At 37.1% G+C, this 24,399-nt stretch overlaps 1 protein-coding gene across 2 annotated transcripts; it reads right to left on the reverse strand.

The window, feature by feature from the left end:
* Window positions 1-1,867: 1,867 nt before the first annotated feature.
* epb41l4b (erythrocyte membrane protein band 4.1 like 4B) lies at window positions 1,868-24,362 on the reverse strand. 2 transcript variants are annotated; one of them, XM_067408382.1, is made up of 24 exons: window positions 23,487-24,362; window positions 18,012-18,116; window positions 17,702-17,744; window positions 16,979-17,057; window positions 15,834-15,878; window positions 15,293-15,345; window positions 15,061-15,181; window positions 14,077-14,164; window positions 13,095-13,183; window positions 12,933-13,002; window positions 11,671-11,840; window positions 11,373-11,482; window positions 11,166-11,196; window positions 10,981-11,014; window positions 10,248-10,274; window positions 9,607-9,722; window positions 8,024-8,163; window positions 6,809-6,918; window positions 6,629-6,712; window positions 4,842-4,906; window positions 4,622-4,717; window positions 4,406-4,529; window positions 2,229-2,323; window positions 1,868-1,999 (listed from the first exon to the last, which is right to left on the reverse strand). In XM_067408382.1, the coding sequence occupies exons 1-24, from the start codon at window positions 23,733-23,735 to the stop codon at window positions 1,936-1,938; spliced, it is 2,208 nt and encodes a 735-aa protein (XP_067264483.1). In that variant the 5' UTR covers window positions 23,736-24,362; the 3' UTR covers window positions 1,868-1,935. The 2 variants fall into 2 exon arrangements, with proteins under 2 accessions (XP_067264483.1, XP_067264493.1); XM_067408392.1 differs by lacking the exon at window positions 10,248-10,274.
* Window positions 24,363-24,399: the final 37 nt, after the last annotated feature.

Raw genomic sequence — 24,399 nt, forward strand, 5'->3', positions numbered from 1 at the left:
TGTATTGTCCGTACCAATCAATGTACACAAGTCTATAGATAAATGTGCTTGTTGATGTGTGTATGTGTAGTACATGTAACCCAATTGATGAATGTGTGTGTGTGTATAGGTGTGCGTACAGTAACCAAAAGTCAATGCATGTGTGTTTATTTACTGCACTCAGAGAGTGTTTTCGGGCCTGCTGTAATGCACACAGGTGTATTTTCACCCATTGTCTGTGTATTAAGGAGAGTGTTTGTGTGCATCTGCTGGAATGTGAACAGGTTTATTTTTTACCTGCAGCTGTATCCCATCTGTACCCTTCTGTTTGTTTATGTCAATGTGCCTCATTTATTACACTCTGTGCTTTTTTAAATACTAGGAGTAATTTGCATGTTTAGGCTTTTATGAGCAGTAGGAGTAAAGCGTATGACAGTGAAACAGTCAGTGTGATTTATTTGTACAAGTACCTACAAATGCCAACAGGCAAGTAGTTAAGCAGAAGCACTACTCTCTCATGTTACCGATCTGTTACCACCATTTTTGTAATTCTTAACATAGGTAGAAAAGAGAAATCAAGAATTTGGCTGTTTGGAGAAAGTATTATTTTATTTTGATATTTTATAATAACTTAAAATAAAGTAAATTTAACAATATTTCTGAGGGATTGAGTGACTGACTCATTATGTTTGTATTTACATTTCCACACTTAAAAAAGTGATTGAGCTACATGAAATAGATTTTTTTTTCTCAGTGTGGTCATATCAAAATATTAACACTGGAGCTGCTCTCCTTTATGATAATCAAGTTGTATACAAGAAAATAAAAAGTTTACATTTCATTTTGTTTCTCCTGATCTACTTCTCAAAGGCAAACATGAAATGCGTATTTAACGCCCTCTAGTGGGCAATGTGATCATCAAAGCTTGATCTCGTCAATGTACTTCCGGAAATATCTTCCTTGTTTTTATATTACAAGAGAGAAAGGAGGTTATTGTATAAAACTGCAGTTTCATATGAAATGTATATTAGTGATATAGCAATACAATTTTTCACAAAATATATATTATAAACCTTTAACTTTGCATGACATTTAAGCACATATTCAGAATAGAATACTAACTAGCATACTAACTGCATGTTGCGCAGTACACACTATATATACACTGTCTAAAAATAGTATCTGATGCAGTACAATATATAAGGGCACGTTTTAAACCGTAGTATGCTAAATAGTTACATGACCTCATTATGCTTTCAGGTTAAGTGGCACTAATTATATCAGAAATAAAAGCTTATTTTAATCCAATTTTAACATTTTGTATGTAAAAATGTAAAATGTCTTTGGGGCTGGTCAAGTGAAATAATGATTTAAAACAGATGTTAAAAGTTACAGCTGATATTCAAGTTCACAAGTCACGTTTGAATGCATTGCATTATGGGATATAGTGACCCAGGCACCGTGCTCTGTTGTACACTATGTAGAAGGTCATCCAGGTATTTTGCATATTGTGCACAGTATACATACTGCATACTACAGAAAAAAGTATGTGTAGTACAGTAGTATGCTATTCCGAACATATCCAAATACAGTAGGCCTAAACACTGACAGCTTTAAGCGGAGCCTGAGGCGTTTAAATAAACTCTGCCCTTCAAAAAACCATTGACAGATTATAAAACATTGAGAAAAATAAGTGATAAGAATTATTAAAAGTTAAAGAGTGATTATGTCAGTTTTTACAGCGCCAATGCCGATGCCATGCTATGAACAGAACAAGCAAACAAATGTTTTTGTTACTTCTTTAAACACTGCTGTGTGGTATTAGCAAAATGCTTATAGCATAGAGGTTTGTTCAGGTCCATATGCTGTGTAACAGTGAAATACATTAGTGCATTGAGTTAAGGGCTCATCTTTCTGTGTAGTTTTTGTTGTCTGTAAGCAAATGAGTGTGTTGTCTCAAAGCTCAGTCATTAATAGGGCCCTCAGCAGTTTCTCTCTCTCCATCCGCAGGTCTTCAGAGCTTCACACATACAAAACAGATGAATAAACAGAAAGAAGGATGGGAACAATCAGAGAAAGAAAAACGTTAAGATGTCAGTCAACATCAACAGATGGAAAGAAAAATGGACAAACATAAAAGAAAGATATGAAAAATCTCAGAGAGACAGCAGATCTAGTAGGCAAATATACATCTTAGTGGAATTATTCCACATTTTGGAAAGAGCCTGACTGTTGTGTGTGTATGTTACCTTTCTGTATGTGCCGCATATGGTAGCAGGTGAGGTACTGGACTTGGAAAGAACAGCGGGGAGCTGTCATGCTCCAAACATGGAGTATCCTTTTGCTGTGGAGAAAAATAATAATGTCTTTATATTGTCACATACAGTATCTCTACCAGGGGTTAAAGGGTTAGTTCACCCAAAAAATGAAAATTCTGTAATTAATTACTCACCCTCATGCCGTTCCACACCCGTTAGACCTTTGTTCATCTTTGGAACACAAATTATGATATTTTTGATAAAATCCGATGGTGAGGCCTGCATTGACAGCAAGATAATTAACACTTTCAAATGCCCAGAAAGCTACTAAAGACATATTTAAAACAGTTCATGTGACTACAGTGGTTCAAACTTAATTTTATGAAGCGATGAGAATATTTTTTGTGCACCAAATAAATAAAATAACAACTTTATTCAACAATATAGTGATGGGCGATTTCAAAACACAAAGCTTTATGAATCTTTTGTTTCTGCCATGAACCATTGAAATTTTGAAACGTGACTTTGGCAGTTTGATACACGCTCCGAACCACTGATTTGAAACAAAAGATTTGTAAAGCTTCGAAGCTTCATGAAGCAGTGTTTTGAAATTGCCCACCACTAGATATTGAATAAAGTCATTATCTTGTTTTTTTTTTTGGCGCACAAGAAGTATTCTCGTTACTTCATAATATTAAGGTTAAACCACTGTAGTCACATGAACTGTTTTAAATATGTCTTTCTGGGCATTTGAAAGTGTTAATTATCTTGGTGTCAATGCAGGCCTTGCTGAACCATCGGATTTTATCAAAAATATCTTAATTTGTGTTCCGAAGATGAACAAAGGTCTTACGGGTGTGGAACGACATGACAAGGTGAGTAATTAATGACAGAATTTTCATTTTTGGGTGAACTAACCCTTTACATTGATTTCAGTTGTGACAGAACATCTGTGCAACAATGTTTAATAAACCACACAAAACTTTGACTGCATATCAGTGGATGTACATCAGAAACTCTAAAACATACAACATCAATCTTTTTTTTTCAATGCAAAGTAAGCTATTTCCTGTGAATGTGCGAGACTTCCGATTCATTAAATGCTATGGTGAGTAACAAGAACAAAGTGTAGTTATCAAAACAGTAAAACTATTTGTGCTACAAACCAGTGTGTTTATGATAACGATAGCTAATAAAATAAAATTATAACAAATACCAGTTTGCAATATCAGGAAGCATAACAGACTGTTTTTATACAGCTAAAATAACTGGAAGCTATTGTTACATATCCTGAAACAGCTTCTCAAACAAGAAAAAATGTAGGCAGGACTTGATTTTGTCCATCAGGAATTATTTAAATCACGGTATTGTTGTGGTTTGCTATTGGTGTGATCTCGTCTGAGTGACCGGTTTCCCTGCCCTCATGCCATTCATCAGAGAAGAGATGTCGTTGCAAGAGGGCGGTAATTGCTTTGATGAAAGATTGATAAAGATTAAGAGACAAGGCCACATTCATTTTTTTTTTTTTTTTTTTTTTTTTTTAAATATTGATGTGCACAGATAAATCATTTATAATAAGTACTGCAAAAAGTACTTAAAAAAAGAAGAAATGAAGAAATGAAAAAGAAGAAATGTCCATTTTGATTTCATGGTGACTAAGTTAAAAATGGCCGCGCCTGCTTTTAAGTTAAAAATTTTGGTGGAGAGAGGGAAGGAGTTGGAGCGGACAACCGTTTGAATGGTGCCGCGCCTGGAGGCGAATATGCGTCATATCTTCTAGGGTACAACTGACTAAAGAGGGAAGCATAATTCTTAAGGTAACTGACTATAATTTTTTTTTTTTTACTGAATTCACTAAATAATTATTATTTAGACTAGAGTGTTTCTAGTCTACTGGACTGGAACATACATCGATTTTGCACTTTCCAGCACCATTTACCCTGTATAATTTAACAAAACACACATACATGTATACATAACATAACATATAAAACAATAATTTTGTGTGCAATTGGATCCTTTTTAAGAATAGTGAGTCTGATGTCATTAACTTAAAGGGACAGTTCACCCAGTTCTCTCTCTCTCTCTCTCACACACACACACACACACACACACACACACACACACACACACAAATTCGTATTACATTTTGGAATAGTAAGTCTTACCGGTGGGTATATGGGTGGCTGAACCTGTTTGTCCAAGGAGCTGTTTGATGAGGATTTTACCATACTGCACTGGGAGGAGATGGCTGCAAGTGCCTCAGGGAGGTCATCTTCATCACTATGGTTACTAAAGCACATATGAAATATTTCAAGAGAGTCCTCATTGTTAAATCTAAAAGGCCTCAGAAGAAAAAATAAATCCAATGCCTAATGACTTACAAGCTGAACTGTCTGACGAGGCGTTTGCGCCGGTCCACTCTTGGCTTCTCTATGTTCAGACTGCTTGAGCCTGAATCCTGTGAGGAGCTGGGATATCTGAGATAAGAAGCCAAAGTCGGTGAATATAACACATAGAGACAAAGACGCTTGCTGGTTTCTGGTGCTTGAAAACCATCTGAGACATTTACCAGCTTCCAGAGTTAGTACTTGCTGTTCTTACCTGTCAGTTTGGTCTCCACTTGAAGAGTTCCCTTTCGAGGTTCCACTATCACTTTGGGTGGCTCGCTACAGTAAGAGAGAGTAAAGCACAGGCTATGCATCATCTCACTGCTACTGTCACATGCCCTCATTGTGTAACCTCAATATTTGTGCTTTATAAACTCTTATAGTCACCCTGTGTATTGTACAGTTATCCATACTGACATTTTTCAGCTAAAAACAGCTTAAGGTGGTTCCTAGCTGGTCTAAATATTTGGCTGAGGTCAGCATGGTAGATCATCTTGATCAACCCATTATGTTTGTTAGAACTCCTTAGATGTGGTATAAGTTAGATAAGGGGAATTAATTGAGCTGGTTAACTTTTTAAGTCTGCATGAAATGAAAATTCACCCTATCCATTTTTGTAAATGCATGTTATAGATCTAACTGAATAATTTATTCAAGTATGTGTTTCATTTTTATTTAACTTGTAATGTTTAATCAAAATGTCATAACTCGATCTTCATGTGGAAACGACTCTAGTGACGTATGCTGGACTAATAGTTTAGTTCGCTTAAACTCTGTCCCTTTCTTACAATCGCCCTCAAGCTCGCATTCTGATCTGCTTCCATCCAATCAACAACCGATGGATAGAACCAAGTTCCCGCCCTCTTCTACAACCCCATTTCCAGAAAAGTTGGGACATTTTCAAGAATCTGCGATTTGTTAATTGTCTTGAACCTTTAAATGACAAAGATTTACAATGTGTTCACTGACTAACTTGTATTTTGTAAATATAAACACGATGTCCACTTTTCCCAAAAACACACTGAAACATGGACTCATCTGACCACAGCACACATTTCCCATTCCCCTTTTGGACATCTGAGATGATCTTGGGCCCAGAAAACTCAATGGCATCTCTGTATTGGAATTGATAGCTTTTTCCTTGTGTAACAGAGATTCGAGTTGCATTTCTTGATGCGGCTGCAGACTGTGTTAAGTGACAACGGTTTTCCAAAGTACTCCAGAGTCCATGTGGCTATATTTAATACAGTAGCATGATGGTTTCTCATGCAGTGCCATCTGAGGGCTCGAAGGTCATGCACATTCAACAGAGGCTTCTTGCTTGAATGCCCTACCTACATGGACTGAGATATCTCTGGATTCCCTGAAATTTTTCCTCAGTATTATGTATGGTAGATGGTGAAAGACCTCAATTCTTTGCAATCATGAATTGAGAAATGTGAATTTTGAATTATTTGACTATTCTCTCATGACATATGGCACAAGTTGGTGAGCCATGACCCATCTTTACTTGAAAAGATGGAGCCTTTGGTGGATGGTACTATCAGACACGAAAATACCCTCATCTAGTAACAGTTCACCTGATTATTCTGGAACATTTAACTTGGACATTCCATAATCTTTATTTCACTTTTATTTAGCTGGTTTCAGCCATCAAAATCAAAATTGTACAATTAAGTTGGTCAGTTAAAACATTGGAAATATTTTCTTTTACTTTTGTCAGTTAAATGAAGGTTCAAGAGATTTAACAAATCACAGATTCTTTATTTGTATTGCATTTTACAAACTGTCTAAACTTGAAATGGGGTGGTATTAATCGTTACACTCAAATGTACGTCACAATACGGAAGAAAAGATACGTTGCTACTTCCATTTCATCGCAACCTGACTACCTTTAGCTGGAATTAGCCTACCTGTTTTGACAGGTACCTTACTTGTAGATAAATAAATAAATAAATTAACTTTGCATCAGCTTTCATGAATAGAGTGTCATGCAGTTACTTTAGAGATGTTGCTCTTAAGTTGTTCCTGTAAAACTGCAGGGGAGGAAGGAAGACTTTTCTCGGAAAGTGGTTTTTCCTCTGCCTGTAGTTACAGAGAGAATGAAATACTTATTCATATGGCATAAGACAGTTTTACAACCGTTTCTATTTGCATCAAGATACTGTGATCTTAACTGACCATGTCTATGTTGATGTGAAGGGCCGGCCAGGCTGCAGGTTCTGCTTCTAGCTGGTTCTGCAGAGCTCGATCCAACTCATCCGAGAGTCCAGGAGACACAACCCAAGCTTCTGATTTATACAAACACAGACATGTTCTGAATTTAACAAGTTAATTTGTTCAATGTTTTTTATTTATTTATTTTTATCATCAGCTGGGTGGGAAAAAAAATCATCCTGAAAGTGATTCCAAATATTCCTCTGTCATTGTAATAGATGTGGTGTGGACTCCCCTACTCACAATTATTAAAATGTAATAAAACTTAGTTATAGTTATAGTTATACCGTTCTTAGTGTTAACACCCCCTAAAGAGCTTGAGAGACACTGTCAATCTATGCAATAGTAGATTTTTTTTCAGTGACCGTGTCTGCAGGTTAAAGAGTTAACGTTAGTTCACCCAAAAATGAAAATAATGTAATTTATTACTCACACTCATGTCGTTCCACACCTGTAAGGCCTTCATTCATCTTCGGAACACAAATTAAGACATTTCAACAAGTTATGGGCCGATTTCAAAACACTGCTTCGGAGCTTTATGAATCGAATCAGTGACTCGGATCTCCTATCAAACGGCTAAACTGCTGAAATCACGTGACTTTGGCGCTCCGAGTCACTGATTCAATTTGCAAAGCCCCAAAGCTGTGTTTTGAAATCGGCCCATCATGTTGAAAATTCGTTATTTTGTTTTTTTGGCGCACAAAAATATTCTTTATTTTTATAATATTAAGGTGGAACTACTGAACTCTCAATAACTGTTTTAAATATGTTTTTAGTAGCCTACAGTGAGAGAGGAAATGTCATTGCTTTTAATGTAGGCCTCACTGAGCCATCGGATTTAATCAGAAATATCTGAATTTGTGTTCCGAAAATGAATGAAGGCCTTAGGGGTGTGGAACGACATGAGGGTGAGTAAATTACATTATTTTCATTTTTGGGTGAACTAACCCTACGCCAACAGGTGGCGTGAGTCACTGAATCATTTACTTAACTGACTAGTTCAAACACTGATTAATTTATAAACGGGTCACGGGGTTGTTTTGAGACCACGCGCAACTATTGATTCTACTTTAGCGCAAAAATATCTAACAAAATGTCTCTAAAATGTAAGTTACTCAACATAACTTGTTTATTGAACTGTTGTGAACAACAGTAGTTGTCAAGTAGTTTTGGACTCACTAGGTTTAGCTGTCGTGAGGCACAGCGCTTCCTGTTTTTCATATCCGTGGTGATGGTAGCAGCGATGGATCTTTCCAGAATGAGGAGCTTCGTTCTCTTCCACACTAAACCTCCGGGTGTCTGCAGTGCTCAAAGGGAAACTATAAAACAATGCACAACAATGACGCCGAATACAATGGTATATGACAGCTCTACATTATTTTTGGTCGTATGACGGAGAGATTCAGAGAACAATAAGGTCCTTCAAGTTCATTCATATATATTTACACATCCACCCACACATGCAGCAGAATGGCATGTCATTTTTATTGATTCTACACATTCACAACACAATTAACGTCAGCATATAACTAATGCAAACCTGAGCTGGTACTTGTTTATTGATTCATTTTCAAGTAACATGTTATGAATAACCACGGTAAAATGACATGCAGAAACATGCACTCACATCTTTCTAATGTAATAACAAGAGTGCTTATGAAAGTAATTTCAATGGATGGACCAACAACAACAGCGTGTTTATGCAAATGGTGTTATTAAACAGAAAATGGAACAGTGCAAATGTTAATACAAAAATGAGAAGCAAATGTCAAAGGTTTACATAATCAATAAAATTGAGTCGATTAGTGTAAACAACACATTTATTAAGGCAGGTCTCATTGCAGCAGGCTGTAATCATTAAAAGCCCCCGTCCCTTGCTGATTGAACGGATTTCAATGGCTAAACACGAAGGTTTCTAACTTAACACTTCAGCAAATACGTAATGATCATTAGCACATATAGAACAGATGTCACAAGTACTTTCAAGGTGGATTTAAATTAAGATACAGGGTTTGTAAACAGGTAGGTGCTTGTCTTGGAATGATATACAAGTGATCTGCACTTAACAGTAAACTTATATTATGAACTTAAAATTATAAAATAGGCTATAATCTAGAACAAGGGTGCTCAGTCTCGCTTCTGGAGGTCCTTGCATGTCCTAGCACTGGAACTAAACTGAGCGACCCTGCTATAGAATATAAAGCCACAACAGCAGCAGTTACATATTCTGACAGTCTTTCAGGGAATTTGCTAGTTCTAGATTTTATTTTAAATCATGCAAAACTCTAAAAGCTATTAACATGCAGATTGTCAGACGTCAAGGTCTGCATACGCTGAATATGTTTTTGTCATCTCAGGATGCATTTGATCGGATGAGGCCTGATGGATGATCACAAGCAATGAATGAGACTCCTGCAGGTGAGATGATGAAGAAGGATGACTGTGATTGGATGCGAGCGTTCAGCGGTCTCTTTTACTAGGGTGAGTGGCTCATCCAAACACCCTTTCACATGCTCACAGCGCAGTCATAACTTTGTCTCTGTGCACGATAGACACAGTCCTGCCACTGCGCACAATCAAACCGCTCTCACCAAACCCACCACTGCTCGCAGGGGGTCTGTCCACATAGGAGGGTCTAAATCAGACACATATGTACATGCAGGTGAAACACAGATGAGATCGGCCTACATTTTGTGATTTTTTTTTTTTTAAAGAAACTGAAATACTAGTAGAGGTTTTATCTTGGTAGATCAAATGTATACCTGTGTGGTGGTGGAGCGTGTCCCAGTTCCATGGGCTGTACGTATAGTGGAGGGGTCAGACTTGATGCATGTGATCTTTGCCAGGGTTCCTGTCCAATTGGAATGTTGTGCTTATACTGGTGGGAAATAGAAAAATTATGATTCACATTAGTGAAGTCTCTTGGCAGTTACTTAAAGGGAGAGTTCACCCAAAAATGAAAATTGTGTAATCATTTACTCACCCTCATGTTGTTCTAAACCTGTATGAGTTTCTTGCTTCTGTTGAACACATACAAAGATATTTTGGAGAATGTCGGTAAGCAGACAGTTGACAGAAGCCATTGACTTCCATAGAAGGTAAAAAAATTCTATGGAAGTCAATGGCTACCATCAACTGTCTGGTTACCAACATTCTTCAAAATATCTTCTTCTGTGTGTTCAACAGAAGCAAGAATCTCATACAGGTTTGGAAGAACATGAGAGTGAGTAAATGATGACACGGTTTTCATTTTGGGGTGAACTATCCCTTTAAGCATTAAGAACTCAGTCTGCTAAATCTCAATCAATGTAAAAAAAAAAAAAAAAAAAGAAATTCTGAATTATTTTCTTATAAGTATTTATTTATTTGAATGTGTTAGATACTCAAGATTAAAATTACTCACAAGGTTCTGGGGTTTTCTATGGAACCCCTAAAGGGACATGGTGTTGAGGAAAAAAATTGTCAAAAAAAATTATACTTAAATGCTTTTGCGTTCTTTTGCTAAAGTATTGCGCTCCCTTGAGAAACTTTGCATTCGCTTGCTAAATTAGTGTCGTGGAAATAATATGAGGTGGGAGGAAGAATGATATTTCATTGCTTTTATGAGCAAACACAAGGTTTCTTGGGTGAAGGCAATACTGAAGCGCTGAAATATAATTTCCGTCCCATCTCATATTTTTTCTCCATTACCATCGCCCTTAGGGGCTCTGTAGTAGTCAAACCTTTTGCAAGGGACCCCCAAATATGATGATCACTTCGCAAAGGACCCTAAAAACTTAACTAAAATATATTATGATTACACCTTTCACAAAATATTTCACAATAAATACAAAGAACAGTTCTGTACAACCCACTTTTGCTACTGTTACAACAACTAGAACTGTCAATAAAATAAAACAATCATGATTTCCGACCTGTCTTTTAAAAACAGAATGAAACCATAAATATATAATTTTACAAAAATATATTTAATTAATATGTTGAGTTTACGTTAAATTTGGCAGCCTTAAAACAATTCACGAAATAAAAAAATGCCTTGGGTTATGTCTAAAACCCCCTGATGTACCTAATAAATCCCCATATGTATTTCTTCCTAAAATAATCATATAAAACGAAGAAGGATATTGAAAGCATACCGGTTTTAAGCTTGGCTCAGGGCTGGTCTGTGCACTACAGAATGGAGAGAGAATCATTCATTACAGAATTAGAACCAGTAGAAATAGAACAACCTTTCATTATACAACTGCAACAGAAATTAGAAATTAAATAAGCATTAAGTTTTTATATCTGAGTGCTCATGATTGTGTTTGTGTGGCTTTACCTTAGATGGGGATGTTTTGCTGGAGTCATGGCTGTGGAAGACAAAAGCAGACATATATATACACATGACATATGTGATGTGGTATTTGATTAAAGCAGCATTTAAAGGCTTTAGGACAGATGCAGGGTAGACACAAAGATTAAGCATGTCGAAAATGCATTAGGTTGATTATTGAAAGGAGAAACTGCATATGGCACACAGACCTACCCTTGGCCATAGACTGCGCTCGTGAGGGGTATCTTTTACTTGGTCTTCTTTCAAAAGTGCTTGCTCTCCTGACTTTACCACTGTGTGTGGCCTGATATTCGGTCCTTCCACTGTAAGCACAAACAACATGATACTTAAAAGCAAAAGGGTAAATATATTGCCAGAATAGGTGTGCATGTGTGAAGGGATGTAAGTATCAGGCTTAGGATAGCTAATACCAATCAGTAAAAAAAAAAAAAATAATCGACCCTGATACAGATCCTTGGGATCAGCTTGGGACATCCGTATGTGTATGTACCTGAATCTGAACCGCGAGCCGAGGCGTGTGAAGTCGCTGCGGCTGCTCTTGTTGTGGGTTGGCTGTCTGAGCCGGAAGAAGGCGTGGCTCTCGACTGCACACTTCCATAAGTGCTTACACTCCTGTGAACTCGACAGCTGAAACACAAACGTGTGCTCCTGCTCTCGGCCCTGCACACACAGATATACAGATACATACAAAAAGAAAGTTTTGGAGCACTTAACATTATAGAGCAGGGCTTTTTTCCAAATTATGAATTATTCTTTTTTTATATTTTAATATTAAAACAATTACAGTGGCATGAAAAAGTATGTGAACCCCTTGCAGAATCAATAAAATAAGAGGGATAATAAAAAATGCATGTTATTTTTTGTTTAGTACTGTCCTCCTGAGTAAGATATTTTACATAAAAGATGTTTGCATTTAGTTCACAAGACAAAATAGCTGGATTTATTAAAATAACCCCATTCATAAGTATGTGAACCATTGATTCTCAGTACTGTGTGTGGTTACCTGATGATCCACGACTGTTTTTTTGTTTTGTGATGGTTGTTCATGAGTCTCTTGTTTGTCCTGAGCAGTTAAACTGAGCTCTGTTCTACAGAAAATTCCTCCAGGTCCTGCAGATTCATCAGTTTTCAAGCATTTTTGCATATTTGAACCCTTTCCAGCAGTGGCTGTATGATTTTGAGATTCATCTTTTCACACTGAGGACAATTGAGGGACTCAAACTCAACTATTAAAAAAGGTTCAAACATTCACTGATGCTCCAGAAGGAAACATGATGCATTAAGAGCAGAGGGGTGAAAACATTTGATTCTCAATACTGTGTGTGGTTACCTGATGATCTACGACTGTTTTTTTTGTTTTGATGAATCTGCAGGAGCTGGAGGATTTTTCTGAAGAACAGAGCTCAGTTTAACTGCTCAGGACAAACAAGAGACTCATGAACAACCATCACAAAACAAAAAAACAGTTGTGGATCATCAGGTAACCACACACAGTACTGAGAATCAATGGTTCACATACTTATGAATGGGGTTATTTTAATAAATCCAGCTATTTTGTCTTGTGAACTAAATGCAAACATCTTTTATGTAAAATATCTTACTCAGGAGGACAGTACTAAACAAAAAATAACATGCATTTTTTATTATCCCTCTTATTTTATTAAAATAATTCTAATTTTTAAATGCATAATTTTAATATACTGCAATGTGAGCACAGATAAATGAGTGAAAATTTATGCATGTACAACTCACCTGCTCATCATCCTCCACCACTACTAATGTCAGTCTGTTCTTCTTGAAGTCAAGACGGGTTATTTTAGGCCTAATTGGAAACATTTATGACGAGCATGTTGAGATGGAAAGTAATAATCCAGCCACTGGTCAGAACAACATGAGTGTGTCTGTGAATCTCACCAAAAAAAGAGGCCAATTTTGCTAGATCCTTCAAAAACAAGGATTCCAGTTGGTGTGAGTCCCAGAGCATATTCTCCTCCATCTCGTCCCTGCACAGAGTCGGTATACAGCACTGTTACATTACAACTACACACCATCTCAAAAGTATATTATACAGACTACTGAACAAAAGTTTGGGGTCAGTAAGATTTTTTATTGTTTTTGAAACCAGCCTCTTATGCTCACCAAGACTGCATTTATTTGAACAAAAATACAATAAAGAAAGTAATATTGTGAATTATTATTACAATTTAAAATAATTGTTTTCTATTTGAATATATTTTAAAATGTAATTTATTTCTGTGATGGCAACGCTGAATATTCAGCATCATTACTCCAGTCTTCATTGCCACATAATCCTTCAAAAATCATTCTTATATGCTGATTTGCTGCTCAAGAAACACATTAAATTAAATTAAAAGCAGTTGTGCTCAATGTTTTTGTGAAAACTGGGATATATTTTTCAGGGTTCAGCATTTATTTGAAATGGAAATCTTTTAACATTATAAATGTCTTTACTGACACGTTTGATCAATTGAATTAATTCTTGTTGGATAAAAGTAACAATTTCTTTAAAAAAAAAAAAAAATTGAGCTGCAGTTTTCCTCCTGATATCACAGTTACTTTTAAGAGCAGATGGATGAATGGGAGCATCATAGTACTTCTAGAACTGCTATTATAAAGATTAATTCCACTATTGTAGTGGCATATTGTTGCTGTTGTGAAGGTATAATGCAGCAGAAAGATGCAATGGAGTTATTATTGAGTTACAAGAATGTCTTTGTAAAATAAAATACACTATTGTTACAGAGCTATTATTATTTGAGATAACTCTGCTATTGTGAAAGTATAAGAGGGTGAAGACAACAAAATATGAAGCCAAGAATTTAATTATGCTATTAGAACTGAAAGGATGTAAATGAACTAAAGTAAGTGATCTCACCTTAACAAAGTGCATGTCCACTCCATACATCTCCAGCCACTTGCACTTATTCAGAAAATTTAGCTCAGCTTGAGAAGGACTCATTCCCCTGTAGAGATATGTAACATTCAAACTCATGAGCCGTAATGAACACCATCAGGGCTCCATTCAACCCTTTGTCCAGTACCCCATCATTTTATGGCTAGACTACAGCAACTCCCTTTTGCACAGCCTGACAGAATCTGCCATATGTCCCATCTAGCGCATCCAAAGTTCTGCTGGACTTGTTTTTAACCGCCGGAAATCCTCTCACATTAAACTTCTGCTCTGCTCAAATCTCTACACTGGCTGACGGTATCTGTAAGAATTCAATACAAGCCATTGTTTCTGTCTTACATTTACGCTCTGGCTATTATCAACGACCAGGTCTATAAAGTCTAGGAATGTCTAATTTCCAAGAACAACAAACAATCCAGACACATTTAAACAAATGCAACAACTCATCCTTAGGGACTGAACAGCAGCTGAGCGCATACTTGTACAGTAGCACGCTGACTTTGATGATTGCTCCTAAAACAGTGTCAAATGCAGAGCTGAGGATTTAATTAAAACCACAGGGAGTCTGTGTTTAGAGTCTGTGTGAAATGCATGTAAACATTTCAAGTGTGATTTTCACTAGCAAATGAAAGTGTCCAAATCTAATTGAGTAAGACCGAATCTGACACTTCAAGCTGTTCTAAGGACTTAATTCAAAACACGGACACTCTTAAACCATGTTCTAACCAGGTGAGAAGTGACAAAGCATCAAGCGACAAATCTGCCAACCAGACTGAAACTAAATTTTTTTAGCTTTCTAAACATCAAATGTGTTCTGATTGGCTGTGGTTTAGTCAACTTGCAGAGTACTTTCGCTTTCAGTCTTTTAACCTGTATGTGAAGACATACTGTTAGCTGCCAAACTCTATAGTGTGGTGGGGATAAGAAATACTCATTCATACTCATTACCTGCACTCAGCCCATTTGCGGTAGATATCAGCCTCCATAATCTCCGTCTGTTTGGGTGAAAAGCGAAACTCTGATACCAACACAATAGAGTGTTCTAATGGATCACAATCCCCAAGTTCACCTATTAACATACAAAATAGAAAGAAATGGAAATGAAAAGGCAGAAATCTGCTGTAAATATGCAAATACATGGAAAAAAGTCCAAACTGGCCATTAAACACACAGAACTCACTCTGTAAGCAATAGGCCCCGAGCTCCACGTACACATCATACGGACATTTTAACCTGCTCAGGGAAGAAGGAGAGACTTAATGACCCTTAAAACGGCCTGTAAATGTGTTTGCAGCATATAAAATATGACTTTCAAAACATGCAACTGACAGAGTTTTCAAACAATGAGCAAAATCCACTTCCGTAAAACGTGAGATGACGAGACCCCGTGTTTATGTAAGAAAGTGTGCGCACCCTGTGTGGGAAAGTGTGTCGGATCGTATCTTTGCTCTTAAATTAGAAGCTGTGTGTTGGTTCTCATTGGAGTTTCTTTTATTAAAAAGGAGCAGAGCAGCACCCAGGAGACCAGACCCAGATTATACACACTGAAACAGAGCTTTTATTGGACCCCGGTAGAAACCCTGCCTCACTGTGTGTGCGTGTGTGACAGAGGGAGGGTCAGAGGTGTGACAGGGCAAAATGGAGGATATGAAAGGCTCACATTTTCCACTGCGTGTGCATGTTTGTGTATGTCTCACTGTGAGGTAAGCGTAATTTCTTACTTGCCGGACAGTATGTCTTGTCTAAGCTGCAGTACGAAGAGATACCTGCAAAAAAAAAGAAAAAAAAAAAAAAAAGAAGTGGTTATACAGTCAAATCTCAAAAAGTCAAAATCTGTAAAAAGTCAAATATTTTAAAAATAGTTACATGACCTAAAAAGTCAAATATTATAGTTCAGATAGGTTAACCATACATATTAGGGATGAACTGACATTAAATTTCAGGCTAATATGATAAGCAGATAATTATTTGGTACACTTTACACTAAGGTCTCATTTGTTAACATTAGTTAGTGCATTAACTGACATGAACTAACAATGAGAAATATATATTCTTACAGCATGTAATAACCTTTGTTAATGTTAGTTAATAAAAATGTTCATGTTAGCACTAGCTGGGAAACCTTCTTTATGTAAACAGACGTGACTTAATGACGCAAAGACGAATGGCGGCATGCTCGAATTTCCCATGGAAACCCACCAGTACCACTCAGATTAGAACACATTTTTACAAGCTTACTGTTGTGAATCAGGCTAAGGTAAGGAGATAAACTGGCTGGTTATGTGCTCAAATTGATTTTGGACAATTTTTAACCAAAAAAAAGTTACGGACTGCAGCTTTAAATTTCATTGAGTGTTAGATGATAAGGTAATCTAAATGTAAAAATAGAGGACATCACCATGCACAATTTAATATTGACAGATAGAGATATTTAAAAATCACTGATAACCAATATAGTACGCATCGCTAATACATAATAAAGAATTCACCCAAATTTAAAATGTTATGTACTCACCCTCAAGAGTATTTCAAGTCCTCTGAAGCTATATGTTAAATTTGTGTAATTTTAAGTCACTTCAGAAGACTAGTGCATTAATCCTACAGGACCCTTGTATTATAATTTTAATAGTGCCTTTTTTTTTCTTTTCTTTTTTCATTTTGGAGCTTGACAGCCCTAGTTTTCATTCACTTGTGGAGAAGAGTGGCCGGGATATTGTTTTTAAAAAAGATCTTTTGTGCTTCACATAAGAAAGTAAGTCATAATGGTTTGAAACAACATTGGGGTGAGTAAATGATCGGTTTGATGAGTTAAAGTGCTTTAAAAGACAGACACAAGGTAAAAGCATATATGACTGCTGTTGTTTACCTGGTGAACTCTTCATGAAGGTTATTGGGCTCTGAAGAATAGAATTTAACTCTGAAAAACAATCTGTATGGAGGTCCATCTACGACAGAGAGATTTTACGAGTAAGAATATGTGTACGCTGGAATGAAACAGACACTCATTGTCAATGACAATGAAATTTGTACATAAACTTCAAAAGGAAAAAAGACAAGAAGCTCTCCTTGAAGGTTATGAAAGATTGTTGTCATAGAGACAGGCATAAGTCAGCTAATGTTGATTCAGTGTGACTCAACGGCTTTTAAAAATGTTGTAAAGCATATACCATTCTGAAGGGTTGCACTGCGGATATGCAATAATACAGAGAAGACACTACAGGGACTGAATCAATGGCTTCTTCTCACCAACAGCATAGTCTTTTTTTAAATTGCACACAGGTTGCATGGCCTGAAAGATTTTAAATCTGTGTTGAAATCAAATTATACTGACACTGTTTCCATCTCCCACTTTCTCCATCCAACAACATTCTCTTTGGTGATCTGCGTGGGGTGTGTCTTGCACAACATACACTGGGATTGGCTCTAGTCACTCCCATTGTATACACTCAGACACTTGTCACTACTAGTCACTACGGCAACAGTAGATTATGATCCCAAGGTCATCAGCCATCTGTGACCCAGCCAACTAAACAACTCCACAATTACTAATTTTGTGTATGTGTGTGAGAGATGTCTTAAGACTACTCACATCTAATCTGCTTCTTTATGGGTTTGGCTGCATCCAGCCAGTGCTGAAAACATAAGGAAATTTGAAAAACAGCATGGGAGGATTGGGGGTGACAGTGGGAGGGAGGGAAAGGGAACAAGACAAAGAGTTTGTTATTAGTCTGAGTGCTGAGAAAAAGAAAATCCTGTTGTTCTGATTGATGTTGAGTGGCTGTTTCACACTGACACACTCCATTTCTCATTTCTGGTCTAAGAGCTGCAGCTTAAAGAAAAACAGGTCACTGCCACACGCACGCACACATGCACACAAACGCTCATTGAGTGCCACTCACCGCAACCTGCTCTTGGTCCATGAACTGCAGACCGAAGTAATCAGCCTCCACCAGATCCAAATGATACATAATCTGATCAAACAGATCCTGTCCCTTGGAATGTTTCTGAAACGCACACATTTAACACAGATAAATCACTAAGTGTGGAAAGCTTGGGGCTTCACACTGATTTTGTGACAGTTTAAGGGGACACCTGTGGAGCATGCCGTCGGCAGGAAGCTGCTACGGTGCGCCTGCAGGGCTCGATGGCCCTGAGTAGGCACAGCGATGTACACGCTGCATTGATTTTCATATGCACTCATCACGGGTGAGTGATATAGCTTAAAATATCTCAGTATTCATAGCAATTTTAGTCTTTTTTTTTTTTTTTTGTATCCAGAAGAACCATAATTAAAAAAAAAAAAAGTGTTTAAGCAAGTTTCATTTAATAAAAATCTAGTTAAGAATAAATAGATGAAACAACTACTATTCTAATTTTTCATTTTAAATGAAGAAAAAGAAGAATATATAATAAATTTAATTTAAATTTTCCATAACAGAAATCTACACAGCTGTTCAAAATCTTTTGGTCAGTAAGATTTATTTATTTTTTTTTCAAGAAATTCATATTTTTATTCAGCAAAGACACATTAAATTGATCCGTAAAGACATTTATACCATCAATGTCTATTTAAAAGAAATGCTGTTCTTTTGAACTTTATATTAATAAAGGATTCCTAAAAAAATATTAGTTCACCCAAAAATAAAAATTCTGTCATCATTTACTCACCCTCAAGTTGTACCAAACTTGTATAAATGTCTTTGTTCTGCTAAACACAAAGGAAGAATGTTTGTAACCAAGCAGATCTTCATTTCTTTTTTTCCTGAAATGGTAGTCAATGAGATCTGCTTGGTTATAAACATTCTTCCAAATATCTTCCTTTGTGTTCAGCAGAACAAAGAAATGTATACAGATTTGGAACAACTTCAGGATGAGTAATTAATTACAGAAATTTCATTTTTGGGTGAACTATCCCTTAAAGCAGCAGTTTGTTACATTTATGATAGTAAGAAATGTTGTTCTTGAGCATCAAATCAGTATGTGTAATAATATTTCAGAATATTACTGTTTTACTGCATTTTTGATCAAATAAATGCAGCCTTGCTAAGCAAGAGGCTTCTTTCAAAAACATTAAACATCTTACACACCCCAAGCTATTGATTTGAAGTGTATCTTTACAAAAACACACAAAAATATATAAAAAAATGTAACATATGGACAAGACAAGAAAGGAATGTGAAACAAATTGAATGTCAGTCTTTAGAAAACCTAATTTTTAATCAAATAAAAGTGCATCAGAATTGTCGCAATATTCATAATTTTAAATCGCCCACAAAATCATGGCAAATATACCGTGAATATTCCAAACCTTTCGTCCAAACCTTGTCTTAATACAAAGTAATTTGACGGATGATAATGAACCCAGAGCACTTTGAAAAGCCAAAGAGAGAAAAAAAAAAAAGTCTCTATTTTGTGTTTTGTGCAAGGTCTAGATGAGGGGGACCACAATACCACACACAAAAGAAAAACTCCACAAAGAAGAGATTATCTCTAGAATAGTTCATGATGGTCAGTTGATTTTCAAGGCTAGCATCCACTGTGATCAAAAACACTAAACGAATGCAGAGAATTTGGAATTTAGATATTGATTTGTTCCATTTGCGTGATTGATTTCTTTTGTTGGTTTGAGGATGTTGTGGGGCGAAGGGGGGAGAATAGGATCAGAATAGGCCATGGAAATGGCTGAGCTGGAAATGGAGAAGCTTCCCGTTATCATGAGCATGAGAAGTATTCCCTCATTCCCTCAGCATCTCTACAGTCAATTATGACATTACTTGGAAATGGAGCATTCTTTTGGAGTTTCCCAAAGACAAATTCGAGAGAAGCTGCTATTATAAGTAGCCCCAATTTACTGAGCCATTTTTGCAATTACACTACCATTCAAAAGTTTGGAATCAGTTTTTTTTGTTTTTGTTTTTTAAAGAAATTAATACTTATTTAGCAAAGGTGCATTAATTTAACGTGGTCAAAAGTGGCATTAAAGACATTTATAATGTTACAAAAGATTTCTATTTTAAATAATAATGCTGTTCTTTTAAACCTTATATTTATCAAACACTCCTGAATTTAAAGTATCACTTTTTTTTCTTCAAAAAAATAAAATAAAAAATACTGAACAGCACAACTCTTTTCACTGATGATAAGAAATATTTCTGGAGCAACAAATCAGCATATTAAAATGGTTTCTGAAATATCATGTGACACCAAAGACTGGTGTCATGGCTGATGAAAATTCAGATTAATAAATTGTAAATGTAATAAATTACATTTTAAAATACATTAAAATAGAAAACATTTATATTCACAATATAACTACCCATTAGTTTTAATAACTTTTTGTGACATGTTTTGCTGAAGAAATGTGCTTAAATGCCACTTGGTTTGATATTTTCTTATGTAATGCAGTGAGATTGATAAAAGTGTGACTTGAGTGTCCAAATAGTTTTTGGAGCCACTGTATAAGCGTGATAAGATGTGAAACTCACTGAATAATAAATTACAATGACCTGAAGGATTGGAGACACTGACATGTACTTATTGTTTTCAATTGAAAGTGCTGGTCTATTGTGCTAACATTTAGTCTTGATAACGACTGGTAACCTTGATATTTAGACAAGCTCCACAAGGCACACAGACAAAATCTAAAAGACAGATGACAATACTCACACATACTGTATATAAGGTACACATATACTGTATATAAGGTGCACACAAACCAAGGCCAGAGCAAAAATAGCTTGAAGTGTCAGAGGAGAGTGGCTGGATTTGGGACACACCCTGAGGGGGGCGGAGGGTGGCTATTATTCTCTTTGATACTTGCTGCTGTTCAGGTTGACCTACAACCCTTAACATACATAAGTCAACATACATTTTAGAGCTGTTCTCTATTCTCAGTACACACAAAGTAGTACAAACGAGTCCTGCATCAGTAATGAAAATGGTTCGGTTTTAAAACTAAACTGATAATCGAGTTAGATGTTTGGGTTTCAGATGACATTGAGAGTGGTCAAATCAAAAGGAATTTATGATATGTTAAAGCTGAAGTATTGACACACAAAATGTATTGTATAAATTCTTTGACATGTTCAGACTTGTATGGCATAACACTGCCTGACTATGACAGCCATGTTTATAAACCAGTGATCAGCAGCACCGTCTTAGAAATATAAAATGATAATTTGTGCACTGTGAACTTCCGATGTTTACAGGGCCTATACTGAGAAGGAGACATTTTCAATTAAATATAATTATATAACAGTTCTAGTCCTCTTATTTGTGTGGCCCAGTGATGTTCCAAGAGTGCTTTTATGACACACTTTTGTATCATTTTCATTTGTCTATGTTCACGTGTTCTAGACCAGAATATGTGAGTGGTGTGAAAGCAGATTTTGCCTGAAGAACGGGTTTGTGACAGTAGGTGTATGCGTTTTCTCTTGCTCCATGATCACTTCTCTCACTAGCAAGGAAATAAAAAAACGTGGAGTGGGGCTGGAGCACTTTGACCTGCCAATAGTTTACTTTGCGCAAGTAAACAAACAGAGGCGAGCAATTTAAAACGGACTGGTAACATCTCTATTGTGTTAGTCAAGACAATTACATTCAACCGTTTCTCAACTAGATGTTATGGTCACATGACAATGACAACATGATGGATGTAGTAGGTCTGGATTAGATTCATTTAACACACGTTTATACTATATAGGACGTACATTTTTAACAGTTGCAACCTACTCCAAGAGTATGCGGCATTGGACTCAGCCACTGTCATGGGCCAAAACTTCTGTCACTCCTGTCCATACACTGTTCTATACCACTGTTGTGAAAAATCAGGTCCTCCCTCAAAATTGGGTCTCCATCAAGACCCCAAGTAATCTCATTGGCCTTTTAGTGGGTACGCACTTGATTAGGCTACAATTCCTGCAAATTTATGTTATGATATGTCATTTGAACTGTTATAATGACCTGAACATTAATGTCCGGTGTAGTTAGCTTACATTATGACATAGCTTAACCTGATAGCTTAGCTTATACATTTGCACTTACCCTACACGTATTCACAACAATCTATAATGTAGTTCCATAAGCATTAAATGTTAGTTTTAAAAGAATGCTGTAATAATGTTCAATTATTCTATAACTTTTTTTATTATTGTTTATAAAGTTGATTAGTGAAAAATTCCATTATGTACAAATTGTTTTATTATGCACTATATAGCAAGCATGTTTCAAATCAATGTCGTTTGTGTACTTAGTATACCTAACTAGCTACTATTTGATGGACAACTATTTTCTGTCTTGCTTGTTGGCATGTAAAGCTTGATGTTTTGGTTTGTTTTGGGAGTATTTTCACTGGCTAAGAAGAAATATACGAACAAGCTGAGAGCATCTGAGAGATATGCAAGTTAAAGGGATAGTTCACCCAAAAATGAAAATTCTGTCATTATTTACTCACCCTCAGGTTGTTCCAAACCTGTATGGAGTTCCTTCTTCTGCTGAACACAAAAGAAGATATTTTGAAGAATGTTGGTAACCAAACCCCATTGACTTCCATAGTATTTTTTTCAGTGCTATGGAAGTCAGTGGTGCCCACCAACTGTTTGGTTACCCATATTCTTCAAAAAATACTCTTTTGAGTTCAGCAGAAGAAAGAACTTAACAGGTTTGGAACAACTTGAGAGAGTGAGTAGCCTAAATAATGACTTTCGTTTTCTGGGTGAACTATCCCTTTAATGGATATTATTGTGCTTTAGTGGTACTAAACCGTACTGATAACGAAAGTTAAAAAACTACATTACATTAACTCAAATTCAACAAAATTAGACTCAAAGTAGGAGGTACAGTGTTAAAAATAGATATTCTACAGTGAATTGACAAGACAAAGTTACAAACAGACAAACTGTCAGTCAGAAAATAATCAACACACGGCACGACTTGCAAAAGAGGGACCAAAGGTTAAGCGCCTAACTGGTTCGTCGAACAAATGGGAAATAATTTCTGCAAAACACTTTGGCAGAGGAGAAGAGAAAGAAAATCAGCTGGGGAACTCCGTGTGTGTGTGTGTGTGTGTGTGTGTGTGTGTGTGTGTGTGTGTGTTTTCCTCTCTGGTTGTTTCATTTTCAGTGAAAGCTCCCAGTGCTCGAGGGAATCTGCAGGTTTATGTGTGACAGGTTGAGCGGTCGCTATAGGTGGGAAGTAAACAGGAGGACGGGATCACGAGCACCATCTGTTTGCATCTCAACTACCGGGACAGGACCCAGCACCAGGGAAATCCGTCCGGCCACACACACAAAACCGAACTTTGACGATAAATACTACATTCAAAACAATCAAGGTGACTTTTCTCTCACGAAAAGCTAACTAAGTCCTCCACTCACCGGTAACTCCACACTGACATCTGATCCGTCCAGCAACAGGACTCTGCATGTGATGGCGTCTTTGCTGTTGCCCGCAGCGGGGATGTGGACTACGGCTCCCCCGGTCACTACGGTCGGTGCGTGAATCACCTGCTGCTGGTGAGCCTGCAGCACCGCGTTTCCGCCTCTGCCGGTTCCGTCCAGCTCGTCTGATGTCCGAAAGCGTCGCTTTGACCGACGGCTAAACGTCCTGCGCAGAAAGCCCATCATCTTTCCCTCGCGAGACAGCGCTTTAATCAACCAGGGAAAACGGCACCGATACCGGACTGCTCAAGAGGAAGGCATCCAGCTGTTTCCAAGGCTTTCCGCGATGAAGAAAGGCGGCGTCTACCGGACTGAGGCGTGCAATGCAGAGGGGACAAGTCGGGATACGGCGACCTGTCACGAGCTTCGTTCCTCGTGGCGTACAGGCGAGAAAACACGAGCGCACCTGCCAAAAGCTACGGGAATATACTCCGATCCTTTCGCTCGTTTGATGTTTGTTTCAATAAAAAGTAATTGCGCTTTAAATGAACTTCCCCTCGCGCTCACCGGAGTCCAGATTCGGCTAAAATGATGGCGCGTTAGTTCTTTTCTGTTATTGACCGAAACTGATGTACCTCTCAGGTAAGTCAACCAGAGGAACTGGCCAAGCAACCTGTTCTGCGCAAGCGTTAAATCTCAGAGCAACACTCAAACTTTTTTTCCTTCTTCGGATCGGTGTGCGTGAGGCAGCGCTACCTGCTGGTAAGCTAAACAGTGATGAGGGTGAGGTTACCTTCACGCGAGTCACTCACCGTCACTGAATTCCCCAGCAACGACTACAAATCAAGCAGCCCTCTGCTATCAGGAAACAATATGCGCCAATCGTCAGCATTTCACGCACGCTCATTCG

The sequence above is a fragment of the Chanodichthys erythropterus genome, chromosome 2 (genome assembly GCF_024489055.1).
Source record: "Chanodichthys erythropterus isolate Z2021 chromosome 2, ASM2448905v1, whole genome shotgun sequence".
Classification (NCBI taxonomy): Eukaryota; Metazoa; Chordata; class Actinopteri; order Cypriniformes; family Xenocyprididae; genus Chanodichthys; species Chanodichthys erythropterus.

Bases quoted from the DNA above. Each gene is read 5' to 3' on its own strand.
- epb41l4b (XM_067408382.1), bottom strand. From the start codon at position 23,735: ATGATGGGCTTTCTGCGCAGGACGTTTAGCCGTCGGTCAAAGCGACGC. The intron at 18,117-23,486 runs GTGAGTGGAGGA...TGTGCGTTTCAG, and splicing joins ATGTCAGTGTGGAGTTACCG to AAACATTCCAAGGGACAGGA. The intron at 15,182-15,292 runs GTGAGTTCTGTG...GTATGTTAATAG, and splicing joins CGGGGCCTATTGCTTACAGA to GTGAACTTGGGGATTGTGAT.